The sequence below is a fragment of the Sinocyclocheilus grahami genome, unplaced genomic scaffold (genome assembly GCF_001515645.1).
Source record: "Sinocyclocheilus grahami isolate Dianchi unplaced genomic scaffold, SAMN03320097.WGS_v1.1 scaffold912.1, whole genome shotgun sequence".
Lineage (NCBI taxonomy): Eukaryota > Metazoa > Chordata > Actinopteri > Cypriniformes > Cyprinidae > Sinocyclocheilus > Sinocyclocheilus grahami.
In genome coordinates, this window is record NW_015506091.1 from 61127 (window position 1) to 82665 (window position 21539).

The 21539-nt window shown below is 41.9% G+C and overlaps 1 protein-coding gene across 10 annotated transcripts in view; it reads right to left on the reverse strand.

Moving 5' to 3' along the window:
• LOC107564123 (receptor-type tyrosine-protein phosphatase delta-like) overlaps window positions 1-21539 on the reverse strand; it is a 286174-nt gene that overhangs the window by 30836 nt on the left and 233799 nt on the right. For 7 of the 10 annotated variants that reach the window (XM_016249124.1, XM_016249130.1, XM_016249128.1 and 4 more), the window contains 13 exons: window positions 18490-18542; window positions 18027-18162; window positions 17158-17166; window positions 16584-16601; window positions 14271-14381; window positions 12689-12700; window positions 9995-10264; window positions 8391-8972; window positions 7730-7875; window positions 7476-7620; window positions 3579-3679; window positions 2270-2526; window positions 1265-1358 (listed from right to left, as the gene is read on the reverse strand). In XM_016249124.1, coding sequence (XP_016104610.1) covers window positions 1265-1358; window positions 2270-2526; window positions 3579-3679; window positions 7476-7620; window positions 7730-7875; window positions 8391-8972; window positions 9995-10264; window positions 12689-12700; window positions 14271-14381; window positions 16584-16601; window positions 17158-17166; window positions 18027-18162; window positions 18490-18542 — 1934 coding nt within the window. The remainder of the gene's footprint in view (window positions 1-1264; window positions 1359-2269; window positions 2527-3578; window positions 3680-7475; window positions 7621-7729; window positions 7876-8390; window positions 8973-9994; window positions 10265-12688; window positions 12701-14270; window positions 14382-16583; window positions 16602-17157; window positions 17167-18026; window positions 18163-18489; window positions 18543-21539) is intronic. The other 3 variants (XM_016249125.1, XM_016249126.1, XM_016249129.1) reach the window with 3 other exon arrangements.

Below are 21539 nucleotides of genomic sequence, written 5' to 3' on the forward strand. Positions count from 1 at the left end.
TGTATGTGTGTGTGAGTGTGCGTGTGAGTGTGTGTGTGTGTGTGCATGTGTGTGTGAGAGAGTGTGTGTGTGTATATGTGTGAGACAGAGAGTGTGTGTGTGTTTCTGTGAGAGAAAGTGTGTGTGTGTGTGTGTGTGAGAGAGATTATGTGTGTGTGTGTGTGTGTGTGCGTGTGTGCGTATGTGTGAGAGTGTGTGTGTGAGTGTGAGTGTGTGCGCGTGTGTGAGTGTGCGTGTGAGTGTGTGTGTGTGTGTGCATGTGTGTGTGAGAGAGTGTGTGTGTGTATATGTGTGAGACAGAGAGTGTGTGTGTGTTTCTGTGAGAGAAAGTGTGTGTGTGTGTGTGTGTGAGAGAGATTATGTGTGTGTGTGTGTGTGTGTGCGTGTGTGCGTTGTGTGTGTGTGTGTGTGTGTGTGTGTGTGTGTGTGTGAGTGTGTGTGAGTGATTTGCAGGCATTTGCTGTGAGCCGGCGCTCTGATAAAGCTTTCTATCAATCCCGTTCAATCCGTCAAAACTGATTCAGTCCTTCTGCCCTTGAGCCACTTTCAACAGGCAACTTCAAATATTGACAGTCAAATAAATTGAGTGAGTGTTTGTGTATGCTGGAAGGGAAGTAAAAACACTATATATATATATATATATATATATATATAGCTGGTAAACAACCGTCTAGTAAATGTCATTGTGGCGTTTGGTCTGATGTTGAGGGAATGGCGACGATTGCAGTGCTGACGGTGTGTTTTCTTCATTAACTGCACGCACTGAACTATCAGTAACCAGGTTTGCAGAAGCACCTCAGGCCAGCTGGCGGGGGGAGGGGCATGTCCAACTGTCAGCCAATCAGAATGCAGATATCTGCATGGTGCCGCCCCTTCCTGAGCAGTGGCTGGCGTTCAGCAGCCCGTCTGGCGCAATTCAGAGGAAAACACTCGTTGTCTTTCGCCATAGAAAAGCCTCTCAAATATTTACCCCGGCTAAAAATAATATCGAACGTTTGGCTGGAGCAATAATGCAGTCTTCCACTATCTCTCGCCCTCTCGTCCTGTCTTTAGAGGAGAGCTACTTTTGTTCCCGTTTCCATTATTTGCATATGACTGGAGCCGATGGTGCAATTGCGAGCTCTCGCTGCTTTCTTTTCACGTAACTGCTGGTAGTTGCGTTGGGAATCATGTCCTTTACAGGGGCCACTGCCTGATCAGTAAGGCCTCATGAATGATGCAATGACTCTAAACGCTGGTGTGAGGTGGACTGGGCATCTCTTACCTCCTCCAGATTCATCTCATCCGGACTGTCCCAGGGTTTGATGAACTTTCCGGGCCGCTGTTTCTTCAGCGGCACCACCACGATGTAGTAACCCCTACAGAGAGAGCCAGACAGAGTCTATAAGGTTGTGCTGACAGCGTCAGGACATCCATCAAGATTAGCTCCAATCAATCTGGACTTTCCAATCCACTCGGGATGACACTGGATTAACCACATGTTTGACGAAAGAGAGCGACCCTCGGTAAACACATCAATAACCTGCCAACCTCACCGCGCTTTAGTCTAGTTTCATTTCCAGGCCGCTGGGCTCAGTTTCACGCTTCCCTCTGATAGACAGAACAGCCAAAAACAGGCCGTCACTCTCATCTACTTTCTAAACTCATATGACTTTCTTTCTCCCAAGAAACTCAAAAGAGATATTTTGAAGAATGCTAGTCATTCTTTTCCATGTAATCACAACTAAAATGTGCACAATTCTCACTTCATTAAAAAAAATAAAATAAAGCTCTGTATGCTTAATATACATACATAGAAACCCCCCAAAAACATGGCAGATACTTCCCATTATAAAGTGACCCTAAATTATGATCATTTCAACTTAAATTCCAAGTCAAAAGAACAATAATGTGCACACTATTTAAATATGTAAATGTAATGTGAACTAGAGATCAGTTTTTGTTCATTGCGATTCACTGAACCATTCTGAACTGATATTGAGGTTTCTGAAACCAAAAATGTACTGTGGGCCATGACACCAAGACCTCCGCTTTTGTAAGAATAAGATAAAAAAAAAGTGGTTGGAAAATGAGGAAAATTAAAGATGGTCAAACAACCATCTTTTGGACCACTTGAGATGGAAAGACTAAACAGAATAATTGGTAAATGCGATCCAACAATTGGCAAAGATTTAAAGACGTAGTGTCGAGACGCAGGTGAACGATCTTCTCGTAAAGCCCATGGTGCTTCTCTCGTTAAACTCAAACACAAAGCAGAACTGGTACTCACTTCACTTTCTCAGCCGTCTGAACAGCCGGCAGCTCGACCGTGACCATGCCGTCTGAACTGGTCTTGCTGATCAGGTAGGGTTTGGTGCGCAGTATGTCAGGCGCTGTCATGGTGGAGACGCGGTGCTGCAGTCCTCCGGCGCTGTTCCCACGGTTGGTGAGCAGGAAGGAGTACTGCGTCTCCGGCTGAAGGTTTGTGATGAGCTTCTGCGTCAGCTTCCCATCCACCTCCACACTCTGGCCGTTATCATACAGGATCTACGAGGAACCACCGTCACGCCAGACTTTAACCAGTTTTAATGTGTTAGCTGGAGCTAGTGAACCAAAACCTAGTGTGCAGCCTGTGTAGGCAGCATTTTAAGGGATGCTCCAAATGTTAGGCAGCATTATGATGATACCTTCTTTCGGCCAAATATTAAATCGTAACGCATGTATCCGTTATGCCGTATTTTGTGCTACTCTGCCTTAGACGGTCCCTTGTGAAAAAGGAGCATATTTAGAGCATACTTGGCATACTAAGAGTACTTATTACAAAAAATACTTTAAAATAAAATACTTAAGTGTGAACTGAATCAAATGTTTTCAGACGCTTAACTGCATTTTACTTGCAATTAAATTAAAATGTATTATAGTTTAAATTTACATTAAATGCAATTAGCTGAATTTTAGTGTTTTTGACCCACTTAAGTAGGACTGAAGCGCATCTCTATATGTAATTTTATAATGACTTCTGTCTTTGAAATATGGTTAAAGTACTGCTGAATGTACCGAGAAGCACTTATGATCAACTAAAATATACTTTAATGTCATTTCTATTGAAACTTGCATGTCATGTATTTAAATATATCTGTAACGATGAAGCTGCAATTCAGTAAATTTAAAACATTAACTTTAATGCTAATATTGAATAACACTACAGTTAAAATGCTAATCAAGGTATTTTCATGTGCTTTAGTATGTTATTCAACACATCAAAATAAGTGTACTTAAGTGTTAAAACAGCACAAAAGATTATTAAAACAATGATTTGAAACTTCAAAAAAACTTCATTTCACATTATTACAAAGATCACTTTTTAAAAGTGTACTTAAGTGTGTTTAGAAAGAAATTCATGAAAGTGACTCTCTTTAAGTCCCTTAAGGTGCCTTTTATGTTTTTTTTTACTATACTTTTAAGTTTTGAAGTACACTACAAGTGCATCTTAAAATCCAATTAAGCACACTTCTTTTTCACAAAAGGAAGCTGGCTATGTAGCTGGTTTCTAGCTGACAGAACCTCATGCAGGCTAACGGTTTCTCCGAGTCTCTCACCGTAAACGGCTGCGCGGGGTTGTAGTTCTCGGGAATCTCCCACGTCAGCAGCACTGAGGTCTTCATGGCAGCTCTCACGTGAAAATTTTTTGCAAACACTGCTAAAAGAAAGTTGGGGCAGATGAATTAGACAAACAGATCCGCAGCACTTCGTTTCAACATCAGCCTTACCTGCCAAGCACTTCGCCTGCTACCTCATGAGGACTAGCCCAGAGCTCCAACCTTACCTGCAGCTTACCATCGACTCTCCGCAGGACGCTAACTGATTTGAACTAGCTATGCTAGGGACATTTTCTGATTTGCTTTGGTTCTGAAATCCAAACTCTTTCTCACAGGTGACTTAAGGTTGTAGGAGAAGGCAAACGGGGCCGAGAGGGTGTTGCGAGCCTCCTACCTTGGTTGATGGGTTGCGTTCTGAACTGGACGCTAGGACTGTAAGGGCCGGGGCCCTTACTGGTGAAGGCACACATTTTAATATCGTACGTGGTGTCTGCTTTAAGGCCGTCCAGCGTGACGGTGGACTCGGGTGCTGTGATGAACAGTTCTGAGGGGCTGCGAGGGCTGTTGATGTCTTTGTACTGAAGGGCGTATTTGATGACGGCTCCGTTGCGCTCGGCTAACGCCACAGGCTGCCAGCTGACCTGAATGGTGGTGGTCGTGCTACTTTGGGCTACGATGCCTTGTGGGTAACCGGCAGGAGTGTCCTCGGGCGTGGTGATCTCCTTATGGCTTACAGGTGCAAACACACATGCATGTGTTCATCCCCTCATTCTAATGCCATGATTATTTTAAATGCATGCATGTCCATAAGTAGTATTTAGCATAATGACTAATTATTTTGTTTAAATAAGAAATTAGAAAGCATTACTGCTAGGTCACTGAGTTATTCAGTTTCTTATGATACTATTATGAATAAAAATGTTCGATTAACATACTGCATGTGTCTGTGAGTTTGCATGCAAATGTGTGATTTAAGTTGTTTCAAAATGTCAAAATCAGGATTTTTGTGATAACATTCATATGCAGATATTATTCACATGTATTGTTAATGAATGAGATGGCGCTAAATGCATAAATGTGTTTTTACAGGTGCAAACACACATGCATGTGTTCATCCCCTCATTCTAATGCCATGATTTTTTTAAATGCATGCATGTCCATAAGTAGTATTTAGCATAATGACTAATTATTTTGTTTAAATAAGAAATTAGAAAGCATTACTGCTGGGTCACTGAGTTATTCAGTTTCTTATGATACTATTATGAATAAAAATGTTCGATTAACATACTGCATGTGTCTGTGAGTTTGCATGCAAATGTGTGATTTAAGTTGTTTCAAAATTTCAAAATCAGGATTTTTGTGATAACATTCATATGCAGATATTATTCACATGTATTGTTAATGAATGAGATGGCATCTTTAGATGGTTACGCAAAATAATATTAATAGGCCAGCAAGGAAAGAAAGTGTATGTAAATAAAGCTGCATAATTCTGCGATGTACTCACATGTTCGGCTGAATCATCGTATTCCCACTGAAGCCCAGACCAGCGAGAGAGAGAAAAACAAAAACAATCCCCCAAAACAGGTCACACAGCTGACCTAATTTTTTTTCTTCTGAAAAATGGGTTTAGTGGAGTCAAAATATGGAATAAAAACAAGCAAAAATAAGCCAAGAGGAGTGTTTCAGGTTTGAAGCACTCCAAAGGAGTTTGGCTATGATAGAGTGAAGACAAAAAGAAAAACAAATGGACAAATTTAAGAAAAAATGTAATTATCGTGGGACGTTTGAGAAAAAAAGCCCCATTTCTGAAGATTCACTCTCGATTTAGTTGTCTTTTTTCATGTATGAAAATGAGTTTCACTCCATTAAAAAAGCCATTTCATTGATCTTAATAAGAAAATGGGGAAAAAACAGCAAGACATTTGGGATTGTTGGAAGTTTAAGGTCGTCAGAAGAACATGCCATGAAATAAGTCTGGCCAAGCAAAAAGGTCTGAAAAATTCTCTCGAAAATTCTCCCAAAAATTGCCAAAGGGGGACAAATGTTGGTTCGGTGAAAAGTCACAAAAAATCCTGGTTAGTAGAGTTAGTGTAAATAGAGGGCGCGAGAGGGGCGAGGGGTGTTAGGGTGCTTTGTGCAGAAGTCTGGCAGAAGTGGGGCGTGTTTTAAAGGTAGACATTAGCATAGGGTCACAGTGGCGTGTGCGTAAGACATACCATCCTCCTCCGTACGGATTAGCTGAGGTAAACTCTCAGGGCCTTCTCCCGCTTCAGTGTGGGCGCTCACTGTCACACGGTATTCCGTCCATTTCTCCAAGTTTTCCAACAGATAATGGTACTTTTCTGGCGGTATGTCCAAGACTTGATGCAACGAGGTATCGTCGCCTTCGGTCGCCGCGTACTGGACGGTGTATCTGGTCATGATTCCGTTTTGGAGCTCCACCGGCGGCGGTTTCCAACTTACCAGAATGCTGGTAGAACTGGGACTAGTACACTTGACTTCCTGGGGTGGAGCTGAGGGCTCTGATTGGAGGATCAGAGGATTGTGGGAGGAGCAGAATAGTCATTGAATTGGATTTGAGTGGTTTTGGAGTTTGGTTGGATCCAGGTGAGGTTCACGGGGGTTGAGGTAAGAGGATTTTTTTGTTTTTGTGGTGGAGGTGGAGATGATGTTGATGGACAAACAAATACAAAAAACAAAGGGAACATAAAATGAAATCAAATGAGGATGAATCACAGGGACTACATTTATAAAAAAAAAAATGATGACATGAAAATAAATTTAATGAAGCTTAAAAAGAACAACAAAACGGGCAGAGATGTCACAGACTTCTCATAAGGAGGTAGAAAAGATAAAACAAATTCACAAATTGTGCAGGGTGGGACTGGTGCAGACCCTGAAGCTACAGAACCTACCTTCGTAACTCTACATATGTCATTTTCCCCCTAAATATCCTAAATTCAGGGCTCACGTTTCAATTGCTCTCGTCATACATCAACAGCACTGCGAAATATATAAATGAGCTGCGTTTAAATCGGGCCCTGTTTCCTCCAAGCAGTTACCATCAATCCAAAATTTCAAAGGTTGATGTGTCAGCTCTGTAAAAACAGGAAATGCATTGCTCACCAACCTTTCCGAGGCCTGTTGGTTTGAGGTAAAAGCCTGGTTGGTCCAAGAGTTCCTGACTGACATTTCTAGACTTGGACATGCAAACACTCTACCGCAAAAACAGCCCTCCGAGATACTTACCTGGCATGTACTCAGAGGACCTCAGATTTATTCAGATTGTCTCAAATTGTGAGTACGAAGTGAAGCACAGTCATACATTACTTATGCATCAAATTATGCGAAATTAATGAAGGAGTTGATCTAAAGGTTTGGTTATGGTTCAACTTGAACGAATGAAGAATAAATATGAGGTCTTTTGGGAATGCGATTCTCTTTTCTAGCTACGTATCATTGCATTTGAGCTTAAACAAGGCTCCAGAGGGAACCTTTCCAAATTTGGTAAATCTTTCAAATGCAGTGTGGTATACAATAGCCAAAGTCAAAAAACAAGGCACGGCTGCAGCCAAACAGATGAATAATTCAGTCTCATATCTTACTTGGCTAATAAATGATGCCAAATTGAACAAAGTGACCTTGTCATTTGACTGCATCTTCCACCAGTTGCCTTTCATTCAAACAAGACGTTTGCTAACATCGCCCTTAAAGCGGAGAACAGAAATGCCTCCATCTCTCAAAAAAATATCGTTGTAAAGCACTGCTCAAACAAATTCAGGATAACATTAGCAAACGCTGTTGAGAAATGGAGGATTTCTGCTTTGTTAAGTGCTGCGCCTGTTCTTGAACCGCTGTGTTTGGGAAAGACAGTAAAGACAGAAAGGGACCTACGTGTCTGAGGCGTTTCGGCTGAGATCTCGTTGGTGTATGCGCCGATGCCGTGTTTGCTGCGAGCGGCCAGCTGAAACGTGTAGGTAGTGAACGGCTTCAGATCTTTCAGTAAATAGGTTGTGGTGGGCTCAAAGCTTACTCGTTTCTGAGGAAGGAACGACAGAATAGAGTTTGTACAGTCAACCTGAGCAATGACATAAATTCTGCGACTTAGACGAGTGAAGACGTTTGCCAACGACTGTTCACATTCAGACCTCCTCTTTGTCATCTCCTTTCTTATAGAGCAGCTCATATCCGACTATTTGATTGTCCTGGCCCGTCTGAGTCGGCGGGTTCCACGACAGCAAGATGCTCGTCTCAGATTTGGCTTCGCCTTTGAAGTCCGTTGGTTGAGAGGGCACTATAAAAATGTTATAATAAACAACAGAAGTGATACAAATGATCATTTCCATCACAGTCATTTCTCTACATGTTTGCATCTTGGGAATGCATTAGTGGACAAGCTTAGTAACTCGAGGCTCATAACAGATTCAATGTATGAATAAAGCCCATTCAGTCATCCAATCCAAACTCAAGATTTCATAAAGTGCTTTTACCACGATGACATTCATCGGCTAAGGATCATCTGATCTTTTGCTTTGTGTCTACTAAATTACAAATTAAAACAGAAAATAACTCAAATGAAGTCATTCATTCAGGGGCTTATGCAAAAATACATATTACATACATTAATGGCATTAAATGTTTTTATGTTGAATTTCCAGCAAAAAGAGCCATAGTGTGATATAAAATTATTCATGACGCTATGTTAAGCTTCTGACTCTAACATATATTATGATTCAATTTAAACAATATTTAAAATACTGCAAAAAGTAAACAACAAGAGCTGTTATTCCTGTAATTCCCAACACCCACCTCCAGTTTTGGCTATGATCTGCAAATCAGAAGAGAGCGGTCCATCTCCTACAGAGGTGAAGGCCAGGACCTTGATGTAGTAAGTCTTATTTGGCGTTAGGCCCGGAATGGTGAGGAAGTTGGAAGTCCTTACAATCTGTTTCTCCCATTGGTTGACATGCTGGCTGGGATCGGTGGTGTAGTAAACCCTGTAGCCTGTAATCTGCCCATTTGCCTCCTCGGGTTCATCCCAGTGGATGATGGCGGTCGTGGCACTTAGCATGCGCCCTCGGACTTGCCGCGGGGCGGTACTCGGTGCTTGCTCCGCTGTTTTGGACTCAATGGCTTCGCTGGGAGGCCCGCGTCCAATGTTATTCACTGCGACTACTCTGAACTGGTAGTCGGAGTAAGGGCTTAGCCCACCCACGCTGTATCGAGTGGTGGCGACTCCATCAATCTCTTTAAAAGAGTCCTCAGAGTTTTTGGGCTTGTGCTGGATGATGTAATAAGAAACGGGTTCGGGATTCCCAGAATCCCATGTGAGCGTAATGCTTGTTGCTGTGCGTTCCGTTACCTGGGGAACACCTGGTGGCTTCGGTAAAGCTGGAGCAACAATGAAGAAGCTCATCAGTGCATTTCAATTATTTGGAAAATGGAAAATCCACTGTAATTAGTTACTTGTGATTACTGGAGCAATAATAATGATTGTAGGGGGAAATCACTAAAACTGAATGGTGCCCGTTTTAGTGCATGATTCAATACAGCAAATATCCAAATCTGCCTACTTTTTCCCTGAGGTGCATTCTATAATGAGCTAATTTACTTACAAAAGGTGGCATTTCAGCACTTTTAATGCCTGGATTGCAAATGGTTATTGAAGATGCATTGAAAAATAGAACAGCACGTGCACGTATCAGTTTAGTGAATTCTCCCCTCACTCTCAAAGGACATAGACATTTCTAAATATTTGAAAACTAGCAAACAGGTGTGAAATGGCTATTCTCCTGATTTAGAGGAAATGTCTTTGTTGTGTGTGCTATTGTATTGGTAAGCTAAACAGTGTAGTATGGCTTTGTCATTAGCATTCACGAACCATGTGTTCTTCCCTTGGGATACTAGCCGAAGGTTAAAGTGTCAGCTTGCTCTGCCAACACAGGAACAGTAGACGCGGGTTATAGCACTGTTTGCCGCTAATGTAATACAGCAAAAAAGCTCAGAGTCTTGACAGTACCTCCGCGATAAGGAGAAAACCAAGTTACCCCAGAGGAAAGAGAGGCTCTATGGTTTGTTTATAACATGTCTTAAATATTCCACGGGCTGTAATTTATTGCTTTAATTCAGAGCGCATTAGGTGAGGCTGGCGATAGGACAGATAGTGTTTAGTCTTTGCGTGCTGTCTCTTGGAGCATATTATGACTAATGTGATTTTGTTATGTCTGCTGGAGACAAAGGCTTTGTGTGTGTGGATGTGAACAGCTGTAAGTGTGTCGGCCTGTTTGAGCGATCAAGTGTGCCAACAGTAGGAGCTTGTGGATTCATCTGCAGAATGTGATAAGACAGATCAAATAACAGGAGCTTGGTGCCGGTTGGAATGTTAAGTGTCGAGTCATCTCGTGGATTCTCACCTTTGACCGTAATCTGTGCGACCGCCTCTATAACGCCCAGCGTTGACATGGCGACACATGTGTAGTTGGCCGACTGCCGGACGTCAGTGAGTTCCAGCACGTTTCGCCCAATGGGCATGTCATCTTCAGGGGTCAAATCCTCCGACCCCAACATCCATTTAACATAGGGCATCGGTGACCCGACGGCCACACAGGTGATGTTAACGCTGCCACCGGGCATGATCTCATTGTCCGTCGGGGGAATGGAGAACCGGGGTGGAACCCGTCTCACTGCAAGAGAACACAAGTCCTGGTAACTTCCCATACAGACTTGCCGAAGGAACATTTGAGAACATTTAACAGGTGAGGAACTGACAAAGATCTGGTGGATTTCACCGCTACACTGTTTCAAATGATTGAGATATAGCAGGATCCAACAGGAAACTACTGCACATGTGGAAGACACAAACATTGCGCTTCACTCCAGTTGGACTGGGACACTGAAACAGACGCCATGCACAGGTGACCCACGCGTGACAGACAGACAGCAGCACACGGGGGAACTGGAGGGCCACAGCATGCAGGAGTTTTGTGCGTTTGTACAACTTCGATGCTGCGTTCTCTTCCAGTTGATGTGAAGGAATGTGCCGAATCACATTGCCACATCACACACACGGCGACAGGCCCGCCGCTAACTAACAACGGGTAGAGACTAGCTGTGACTGTCTGCGGCTGCCATTCCAAAAGTGGACACATGTGTCAACGGAGACGGTGGTGAAACCGTGTATAAACAATGAAAGTGTGAATCTGAAACTGAATCGAAATGAAAACGAACAGATGCAACAAAATAATAGATAAACCCTCAATGCAAATGGGGCATGGGGGAGGGTGTTCCTGAATCTGTCATGCAAACAAGCAAACTGCTCATTCCACAGGTAAACTTTGGGAATTAGAGAGAGATGGGAAACAAGAGGAGAGAAGAGGATGAGGGGGAGGACTAGTAGAGTCAGATAACAGAAAATCAACAGGGTTATTAAAAGTAGGAGTCTCCAAGACAGAAAGAGAGAGAGAGAGAGAGAGAGAGAGAGAGAGAGAGAGAGAGAGAGACAGGGATACTATGTGCCAGCTCCTCAGAAGAGGGTTTAAGGGACAGCAGAAGGGTGGGAAAAGATTCAAGAGTTCAAAATAACTGAACCGATGTCAGTGTTACTGCTTAAATACTGTCAGTCTCAGACGGCACCGGATGATGTATAATGCACACAACAGTGGCAGGAGCTTTCTCAAAGCGACAGACTCCACCGGCTTTACGCAGCTTCAGGGAGTCAGTGTGCAGCAGCTTATATCAGTCCTGCTACAATGAGCCCATCTGAGGACGACGGATTTGACAAAGTTTGAGAGGTCCATCATAACAAATCTCGCAAGATTTTTGTAGAGATTATTTGGGACATTTGGCGGCAGTGCACTAGATCAGTGCTTCCCAAACATGTTCCTGGAGGCACACCAACAGCACATGTCTTCAAACACATCTTCAAGAGACTCCAGGACTTGAAATGGTTGGGTCAGAGAAGGGAGATGTCCAAAATATGTACTGTTGGTGTGCAACCAGGAACAGGGTTGGGAAACACTAAACTAGTTCTCTATGATTAGAACATAACACTCCATAACATTCCTCGAATCCAGACCACTGATCTGCAGAGTTTGATTTTAACCCCAATAAGACAGCTAATTAAAGTCTTCAGAGTTACAGGTAGGTGAGTTTAATCAGGCTTTGAGCTGAAGTCTGCAGGGTCAGATTAGAGGAACTCTACACTATGGTCAGGGTTAAATCCCATTTACCTGCTCCTATTCGTCACACCTGAGTCTAACTCTCTCCTCCTGTCCGTGGCCAGGATCTTCATTATATCACTTGAAATTAAAATAACAACAGGATGGACCTAAACCAACGTATAGTGAGGAGTTGAAATATGAAGTCTCTGTGTGAAATCACCAGAAATGGAGGAAAAAGAAGGAAATATAACAACTTCGACGACGTGCGGCACGCATTCGACCAGAGATGTCGCGCTTCTCTGGAGATGAAATCTCTAATCATTGTGAACAGATTTTCAATCCTATTGCAATTAATTTCCAATTGAAACGCTGGGAGACATGATGTTTTCCCTTTCATCTGAATAGCTTTCCGTTTGTCGGGTCTTGAGAACAACGCTCTACATGCATCAATTGTCGTTTATTAGCAGCTCGTTAGGTGGAAAGGAAAGAAAATATCTGATCTCACAGAGCTACGGAGCATGTCTCATCGCAGTTTGTGCCGTGGTGAAGGTCAGCGAATGGGACTTTTTTCTAGGCGTTAGGAAAGCACGTGTCGGTCAAAGTAACGAAGCAGGACCACTGACATGTGGGAGAAGACAGACAACTTCAGCATGACCAATCCACCATGCAAACCCCCCGAAAACTACGCACATTTTGACTGACATGCACCACTTTTTGGTCAAGCAGTACAGCGGAGAGCAGGAGAGCATTCGTTCAGACCACAACAAAAGGGAAAAGAAGAAAAAACGGTCCAAAACATAGAACATAAGGAACCAAAAGCAGAACTGAATCATAGACACGCCAATGCAGCTACAATCATTTTTTCATACTCTTGGGAATTGTGACTAGCGTCTGTATCATTTGTTTTCTTAATTTGAAGATGGTTAGAAAAAAAAAAAACACACCAACCTTCTCGCAGCTCTGAGGGATGTAGGGAATTGATGCGGAAACAAAATAAAATGAGGAGAAAAACAAGGGAAAATACAGAGAGAGTAAAACAGGCCACATTCAACCCAGAGAATTGCTGCTAGAGACAGAATGTCTAGGAAAAGAAAAGTGTGCGGCATTTTACAAGTCTTTTATTGCGCTGCCCATTAAACAATGTGACACAGGTCCAGTTATGAGCTTTACATGCCATCAGCAGTTACTGTGGTTGTTCCTCTGGAGTTTTGTTCATAGAGCCTTTGAGAAACATACTTTGGTTTTTCATGTAAACCACATGACTGGGACCTGTGCATGAATACAGCCGCAGTATTTAAAGCAGTAACATGTTTGTCTGAGCAGCGCTGGACATCAGGCCTGCAAGGTTTATAAAATGGAACATATTTTATGACAAATTTAGGCTTAAAGTCAACATGAAATCATAAGCAGTTTTCTGACTAATATGAGAGATTCAGCGGCTACAGAGCGCAGGTGTTTTTAAGTTTGTACCAACCAATCATTTCCTTATGGATGAAATGAAAAATAAACAGCTCTTTTTTATATGAAATATGTCTCACTATCAAAGTAAAAAGGGTTGCAAACACAGTTTCATGTTGACTTTAATGTGCCAGTATCAGTATAAAAAAAAAAATAAAAAAAAACATTTTATATTTATACAGTGGAGTGATTCTTCACTTAGGGTACCTTCTGATTGCTTGAAAAAAGAAAAAAAAATTAAATATTTATTTCACCTTTTAATGGATTATCTCTGAACTAAAGTTCCGAAATAGTGGCCAATTAGGTAATTACATCTAATAAAGTTACTTGATGTAAAAATCTTAAAATTAATAACATTTCAAAACGTCACTTCTCATTTCCCAGAAGACCACATATAAACCCAGATATATGACAGCAGTATTGAGTAATTCTATTGCAGCTCTCTGACATAATTAATTTCAAGCTATGATAATCTCTCCATTAAAACTACAGTCTTTTTTTTTCACTAACACATCCTAGGGACAGAAGTGTTCACTTAATTGAAGAAGCCTCCATATATATTACATCATAGGCTTTTACACTACATTTCAGACTAAAGATTCCACTGAATACAAAATAAGATTATACTGTAAAAACTGACCACAATTTATGTTAAGTTAAATATATATATATATATATATATATATATATATATATATATATTTTATTTTGCTCTAAAATAAATTCAGATAGATTTATTCCATATTTGCGAGTAAAGAGAGATGAAAAACAGAGCGCTCAGTCATTTGCTGTAGAGAGTAGAGAGGTTAAGCTCAATCCATCAATCCTGTTATCTTAAGAGTCAGTCATATAACATACACAACAAGCATTCAAGTTAATAAAGGTTAAATTACAATTCCAACACCAGACAGGCAGAAAATCAAGGCTGCAGCAAATGTCGCACTTACAAAATGCTCACGTAACCAGAGGGACCCCAGCGACAAAACTGGGCTCGATTTGTTTAAAATGTGTGTGCGTCTGAGTTTTACATGTTCTTTTGTCGGCTTCGTCTACCGCCGTGAGCTGTTCCTACCTCTGACATACAGGTTGGCAGGTGCGGAATAGCGCGTGCCATCGTTGTTGGTCGCGACACATTCGTACTTCCCTTGGTCCGATTCCTCGCTTTGTTCGATTTGCAGCGCTCCTACACAGTGGGAGAGAACACGAGCAGAGAAAGATAATTACAATAATAACACCAGCCATTTAACAACTTTCACCAAATCACACGCTAGGCCTATTTCTCTCTATAAATGGCGTTATTTGCTCTCTTTAGGTCTCTGCCACAAAATGGCTCAGGCTAAAGGCCTGCCGCTATACTGACGCTTAATCCTGAGAGGCGACATCTGCAGGCATGCCTCGCATTGGAGAGCTCGGTACAGACTTAACCACTTTATGCAAGCTAAGCTCCTGGAAGCTGGGGGTAGAAATGTTTCCCCTCAAAATGTCTAACGCAGTGTTTCATTCTCTAGGCCCCATGCATCATGGGAAAGCAATTTTGGCACTAAAGATGGATTTCACGGTGGATCCGTGATGCATATTATGATTTTGTCAGGAATGGAGTCATTCTGAGGTGCTTAAATCGAAGTGTGCTGTGAGCTCGTATCTCGCCATGCTGACTATCTAGGCGCCGGCCTAGAGAAGAGCGCGGCGAGCACTGCAGTAGACATTCGAGAGGGCACACAGAAAGAAACCAAAAGAAAAGAGACTTTGCAGCATCAATTATCTCGGACATTTTACAACCACATCAATGGAGAGGAAAACATACAGTACAGGATACATGTTGCAGGGTTTCTAAAGGCACTTAATCGTACGGGTGGTTCAAAATCGTTTGAGCTTTACTGTTTAGAAAAACAGTTGTGATAATAATCAATAATAATACTGATCAGTTATTAATTGAGAGGTCTACAAAAGGTGATGGGGGGGGGGGGGAGCCCTGCAATATTATTACACATTTCACAGGACTGTTCATTATGGGAATGAGTGAAAACTGCAATACAGCAGCATATGACTCAAATAAAAAAAGGTTTACAGTATACAAAAGCAGCATAAAAGGGGGAGGACAATTAAAAAAAAAATTTGGCTAATAAAATTTGGTGTTAAATTCAATTCAAATTGATCGCTCAATAAAATGGCCAAGGACTTCAGATGGTGGAAGTCAGAAAAGGCGCAGCATTTTAGGAAAAAAGTAGGCTGCTTAAATCGTAAAAATGGAAGAAGAAAAAAATCTGTTGGGAGAATTATCGTTACCAGTACATAAACCTCCAGCACATGCAAATCTTTCCAAAGAACAAGAAATGTGTGTCGGCACAACTTACAACCTTTTGACAACCCTTAGCTGAAAAATAAAATGCAATTGTATTAGAGGTCAAAATTCAAAACGGCTTGCGCCGACAAGAAAGCAGCCAATCACTGCCATAGCTTTGCGCTACAAATGACACCCATAAAAATCCACCAATGGGATCAGCAGTGTGGTGTCACATGACCCAGGGAAAAAGGCTTCTTGCAATGCACCGAAGCGCCGCCTCCTGAGGAGCTTGACCAAAAAACAAAAACACAAAAAAAATGACACAAAACAGCCACCTCGGTTTCGTCTGCCAGACCCACTGTTAGCTTTTCCCCAACCCTGAAGAATGGAAAAAATAAAAACGTCAAAAAGGAAAACAGCCTTCAACCCAAGAAAAGCAAGAAGGAAAAAATAGGTGGTGGAAGGAAAAAAGCACCGCAGAAACTTTATCAAAAAAGTGGTTGTTTGGGCTTTTTTAGCTCCTTTTGAGAAGGGTACAGGTAGAGGAAAGCAAATGGAGGACGAATAGCGAGAAAAAAAAGAAGTTTGTAAAGACAGAAAGATGCTTTTTGGGGTAAAATCGTGGCAGAGAGGTCTTCGGCGTGTCTCCGACATCTGGGCTCATGTGCGGCTGAACAAGAACACAGCTAAGGGGGGAAAAATGTTTGGCTGTTTTAGTTGGACGAAAAAAGGGACACATGATCTGCTATGGCCAAAAGATAAGAAAAATAATAACAAAAACAATGAAGCAGAAGAGAGAGAGAAAGAGAGAGAAAAACAAAACAAAAAAAACACGTATAGGATATGCTTCTTTGGGCTGCAGTAAGCATATCGGCTCGGAAGAAAAAACAACCAAAAATACGAGAGGCTTTCTCGAACTGAAACCAAAACCAAACCAAAGAACCGAAAAGCACCGAGGCAAAAATGGCGAGAGATGGAACAGAACGGGATGGAGGAGGGATGATGGGAAGATGCCGGGGCGTTCGATGGATGCAGACACATGAGGGACAGGAAGAATGAAGTCAGTTGTTCATTCTGTGAACTCGAGTTGAGCACTCTTACCTCTTATTGGCGTACCACCTGGGTGGATTATATGAATGCAAATAAGATTAAGAAAGAAGAGTCGTTAGTGCGAGAAGAGAGGCTGGCCGCTTTGGAAGAAGAATCAAATTAGCTTTGCTTTGCTTTCTTACAGACTGTATTAGGCTACAACAGGAAAGAGAGATTCAGAAAAGACAGCCATTGGCTCTAGTGGAGAAAAGCATAGGATTGAGCATTGGTCACTTTAGGAGGTCAAAGAGCAACTGGCACAGTGGATGAAGCACAAGGGGCCGTTCTGAGACCTGTGGCAGTGGCCGTGATCTAGCGGGAGAGGGGAGCTGAGGACTGATTGACTGGGAAACAGTGGAGAGTCTTTGAGCTGTGAGCTTTAGAGACACAGATGGAGTGAGAGTGTCAGTGTCGGTCCTGCCAGTGTGGCCCTGAGCGTGTGCTTTACTGCTAGTCAGCTAGTCAGTGTGTTCTGCTGGCCTATTGACACCGTTAGTAAAATGCATGCCATGCATTTTAACAGTAGTTTGAGAAACATAGTGGAGACATTAGTGGGAGGCATGTGTGTTCAGATCTACAAACTTACCAAAGGACTCTGGAGATTTACAAAACAGAGAGAAGAAAGACAGCATAGAAAATATGATTATATTCCTTACGTTTGCTCTGGTTGACACACTTAAATCTGACACTCTATTGTACAGGGTGAAAATCAAGAGAGAAATCAGACAACGGCAGAAAACAGGACAAGGGCAGAGCGGAGGACTCTGGGAAGACATGTCGTAGCATCGAGGGCTGGAAAACACATCGGAGCAACTCGAGCGACACGGTCAGCTTACGTCTTTTGCAAACGAAACGGGGGTTTTGCGCTACTTAAAAAGAGACCACCCGATGCAAAGAATCACCAACGTTTTCAGCCCTGAATTTGGTCAGTTGGATGCGCAAACACACAACGAGGGTCACACAAACACACACACAAAAGGACGCTCTTTTTTTTGCTCGTTTTTGGGCATAATCGAGGTTCGCCAGGTCGCGTGCTGCATCATGATATGAGAGCAACAAACAAAACAACTTTGATGATTCTTTCGAGAGCTCTGAATGAAGCCAGATCTTACTCATTGCGCATTGGAGGAAGGAAAATAAGGACATGGAGAACGACACTTATTTATTATGCATGGTTCGGCTGCTTTTTGCAACTAAGTGTTAAAATGGAAACAAAAAAAAGCCCAATTTAAGCTGGCCAAAAATGCAGTCATAGCAGTGAATCATGGGTAATAAATTAAACAGACAGGAACACAAGACACATCACACACAGAGGGGACGCAGACGACGTAGATGCCGTTTCCTACAGAAAACCAAAGAAAAGGCTCCATGAGAAAGAACAGAAACTCAAACGGAAAGAAGGACAATAGCGGCTCTTGTCGTTGCTTTTCTTCTAGCGTTACGGAGGGAAATTACCTGATCGGAGCTGTTTGATGCGGCCGTTGTTGTTACTGGTGTTGACCGGGAGGAAGTCTTTGAACCAGGAAATGTCTGGGTCGGGGTTACCGCTAGCAGCACAGAGCATGGTGGCAGTACGGGTGCGCTCCACCACCTTGAGCTGGGGGCCCATATCTATGGTGGGGAAACCTGGGGGCAGCTGATCCTCTGAAACACAGGAACACCAGCACTGTTACACACACACACACACTTTCACCGAAGCTGCTGCGGGAACCTGCATGAGGAACTCAGCGTGAGGAAAGACACACACAGTAAGTAAGCATTCAAATAGCATCAATATTAAACAGACAGAACTAGAGCGAGGCGATAAACCTTTACCCATCCAACTTCTACATACAGTTGAATTATTTTTGTGTGACCTCGTCATTTTTCAACAAACATCCACATTAAACAGAGCAAATGTCTAGTCAGTAAATACCACCTTGAGCTGGGGGCCCATATCTATGGTGGGGAAACCTGGGGGCAGCTGATCCTCTGAAACACAGGAACACCAGCACTGTTACACACACACACACACTTTCACCGAAGCTGCTGCGGGAACCTGCATGAGGAACTCAGCGTGAGGAAAGACACACACGTTTTAATATTCACGTTGATAATACAAATGATGCATTAGGACTTGCGTTTACTGACCTAATAAACTCTTTTGGAGTAAAGCAAAGAACTAGAGCGAGGCGATAAACCTTTACCCATCCAACTTCTACATACAGTTGAATTATTTTTGTGTGACCTCGTCATTTTTCAACAAACATCCACATTAAACAGAGCAAATGTCTAGTCAGTAAATCACGGCAGAATGGGTTTGCAAGTACAAGGCTTACAAATGTGTATTCTAAATTAAGCTGCTCTGGTTTGTAGCTATATATAAACCATATATTTCTCTTGAATTGTTGAATTATCTCCACAACGGCAATTTGTGAAAAGAAAACAAATTAATAAACTATATACTTTTATAGCAACGATCATTTCTTTTCAATAATCATTTGGAAAATGTAATTAGGTGACATTCTCTTCATCCCTCAAACATCAAAAGAAAACTAAAAAGAAGTGTAAAAGTGTTAAATTACTCTCAGCAGACCATGACTAGAGGCTCATTCGCACCTAGACATACAGACGACCGCTCAACCCAGATGTAATGTATTCTAATCAAAACTATGAGAGCAAGGTGAGGATTACCAATATCTTTGCATTATGAAGAATTGTGTCCAAAATAATTATTTTAGAAATGTTCTTTCAGTTATATTTGTGGTCATTGGTGATTTTCAATTTCAATATCCACATCTTCAGCACAAAATGTAGCTAAAAGATAAATAAATAAATACCTAGCGGTCTGATGTATTTTTGGAACTCAAGTTTGACCAACATTTTCTGAAGGTTAACCACCTTGTGTGTGTGTGTGTGTTTCTGTGAACCTCCAGCAAATACAAGCAATCTAAAACAAACACAAAGTCAACAAGCCTCTAGGGAGCATTACCAACACACACGCACACAAACACACAGTAATTACCACTGAACCGCAGACATCGTCTGGGATTCACTTTCTGTGAACCTCAGCTCAGGTACACAAAAACACCAAAATACTGCTTACACAGATATACCGCCTCTCTTTCACTACTACCACTGCCTACACTGCATTTCACCATGTTTTTGGAAAAGTTGTGTAAAAATGGGTTAGAAATGCAATGATTTGCTGTAGATTTACTTTACAATAGTGCAAATGAGCCTCTATGGTGTAGCTGCCGTATCACTGTACAGTGAAAGCTTCTATGTTGACAGTTCCCGGGACATTTTCTCTTGTTTCCAGAAAACAGTGAAGGATTTGAATGAATGAATGATAGACAACGGAATAATATCCCTGTCTAAATAGTGACTAAGGAGTGATTACGACACTTCAGCGCCTCAGAGGGAGGCATCGGCTGTAATGGTGGATTTCCTGCAGCTCATAAAGAGCTTGAAACTCTCCTCAGTGTCTCGGAAATCATTATAACACTCGTTCAGAGTGCTGCGAATCAGCAAAGATTTGAAGATGTCCTTAATTTATGCCAACCAATTGCCAAGGTCTGTGTTTCGAAATTCATACATCTCAAGGTTTAATTCATAATTTAACACCTCAGTAAAAGGAAATGATCTCAGTAGAAGAGGATGGTTAACTGTAATGAAAATAATGTCACACACACACATACACAAAATAAAAATAAAATATTTATGCAAAATATAGTTTTGAGGGGGAAATATGACCTAGACATGTTCTTGGCAGGTTTCATGATTCATCCATTTGAAAAAAAGCATAAAGCAGCACAGCTGCTCTGTGATGTCCAGAATTGCCTGATGTTTCCCCTGTTATTCATTTAAAACACTTCCAATAATAATCCCTTGGGCAATAACACAAATGTCTTTCTGCAAACATTCTACTCTAAATCCTCTCGTGACTTTCACAGACTGTGAGCTACATAACGCAGTGGATGAGCATCTAATTTGAGCTCTTCTGTGGTGTGTAGTCATTGTCTGTTAGGAGGTACTTTGCAGCTAAAGTTACATGTCAGTCTGTTTTCCTAAACATGCAGGTATAAAGTTACGACAAAAGCTGCTGAGGGATCATTCTGATGTCTAACCAATACTTGTGTCTGACCCCAACATTGTGTCATATTAGCTGATAGCAGGTTTTATCTGTTGTGGTGCACCACATCTTGTTGTTAGTTCAGCTGCCTTCACAATACAGTTTAGCAATTTACCTCACTTCTGTACTTCTGTATATTATGTATGTCACCCATTTAACCCCCATGCACAATGCCTACTCATTATCTGAAAGTTTAAAGGTTTCCAGGAAGGGTGGGATCGGCTAAGCACTGGAGTGCTGCAGGGTTCAGTACTAGGCCCACTACTCTTCTCAATGTATGCTACAACAATTATAAAGGAGCATAACTTTTGCTATGACTGCTATACACATATGACACATCTTATCTCAGACTACATTTCAGACATTTCCATTTCTGGGTTACTTTTGAAATTCGCTCTTTCAGGACAACTAATAGCTATGGCTCCTTTATGATAAATGGCTTGTGTTTTTCCTCATTCGTAAATTGAATGAATGTACTAAATGATTTAATGTGAACATTGGCTTACTGTTCAGATTCAGCTGTCCCCTGTGTTCAATGCAGAATGTGTCAATGCAGAAATTACCAGACTCACGCTCACTCGACTCTGCTAATTTATCGGCAAGGTTTATGGAAAGGTCAACAAATAATGTACAAGACACTTATCCAAAGCTCAGCACAACGCTAATTGCGTATTGGCTCTGGGTGTGCGTAAGTCTTTAAAGCAATGCCAAGGTCGACGTGTGAATCATGTTCTTTAAAACGAGCCAAATTTCACCTGCCATAAAGCCAAATGCCTGCAGTCAACCTTAGAGGAACAGATGCAATGCTGCTAATAATTATCGAATGTGACAATCCATGCTGCTTGAAAATCAAT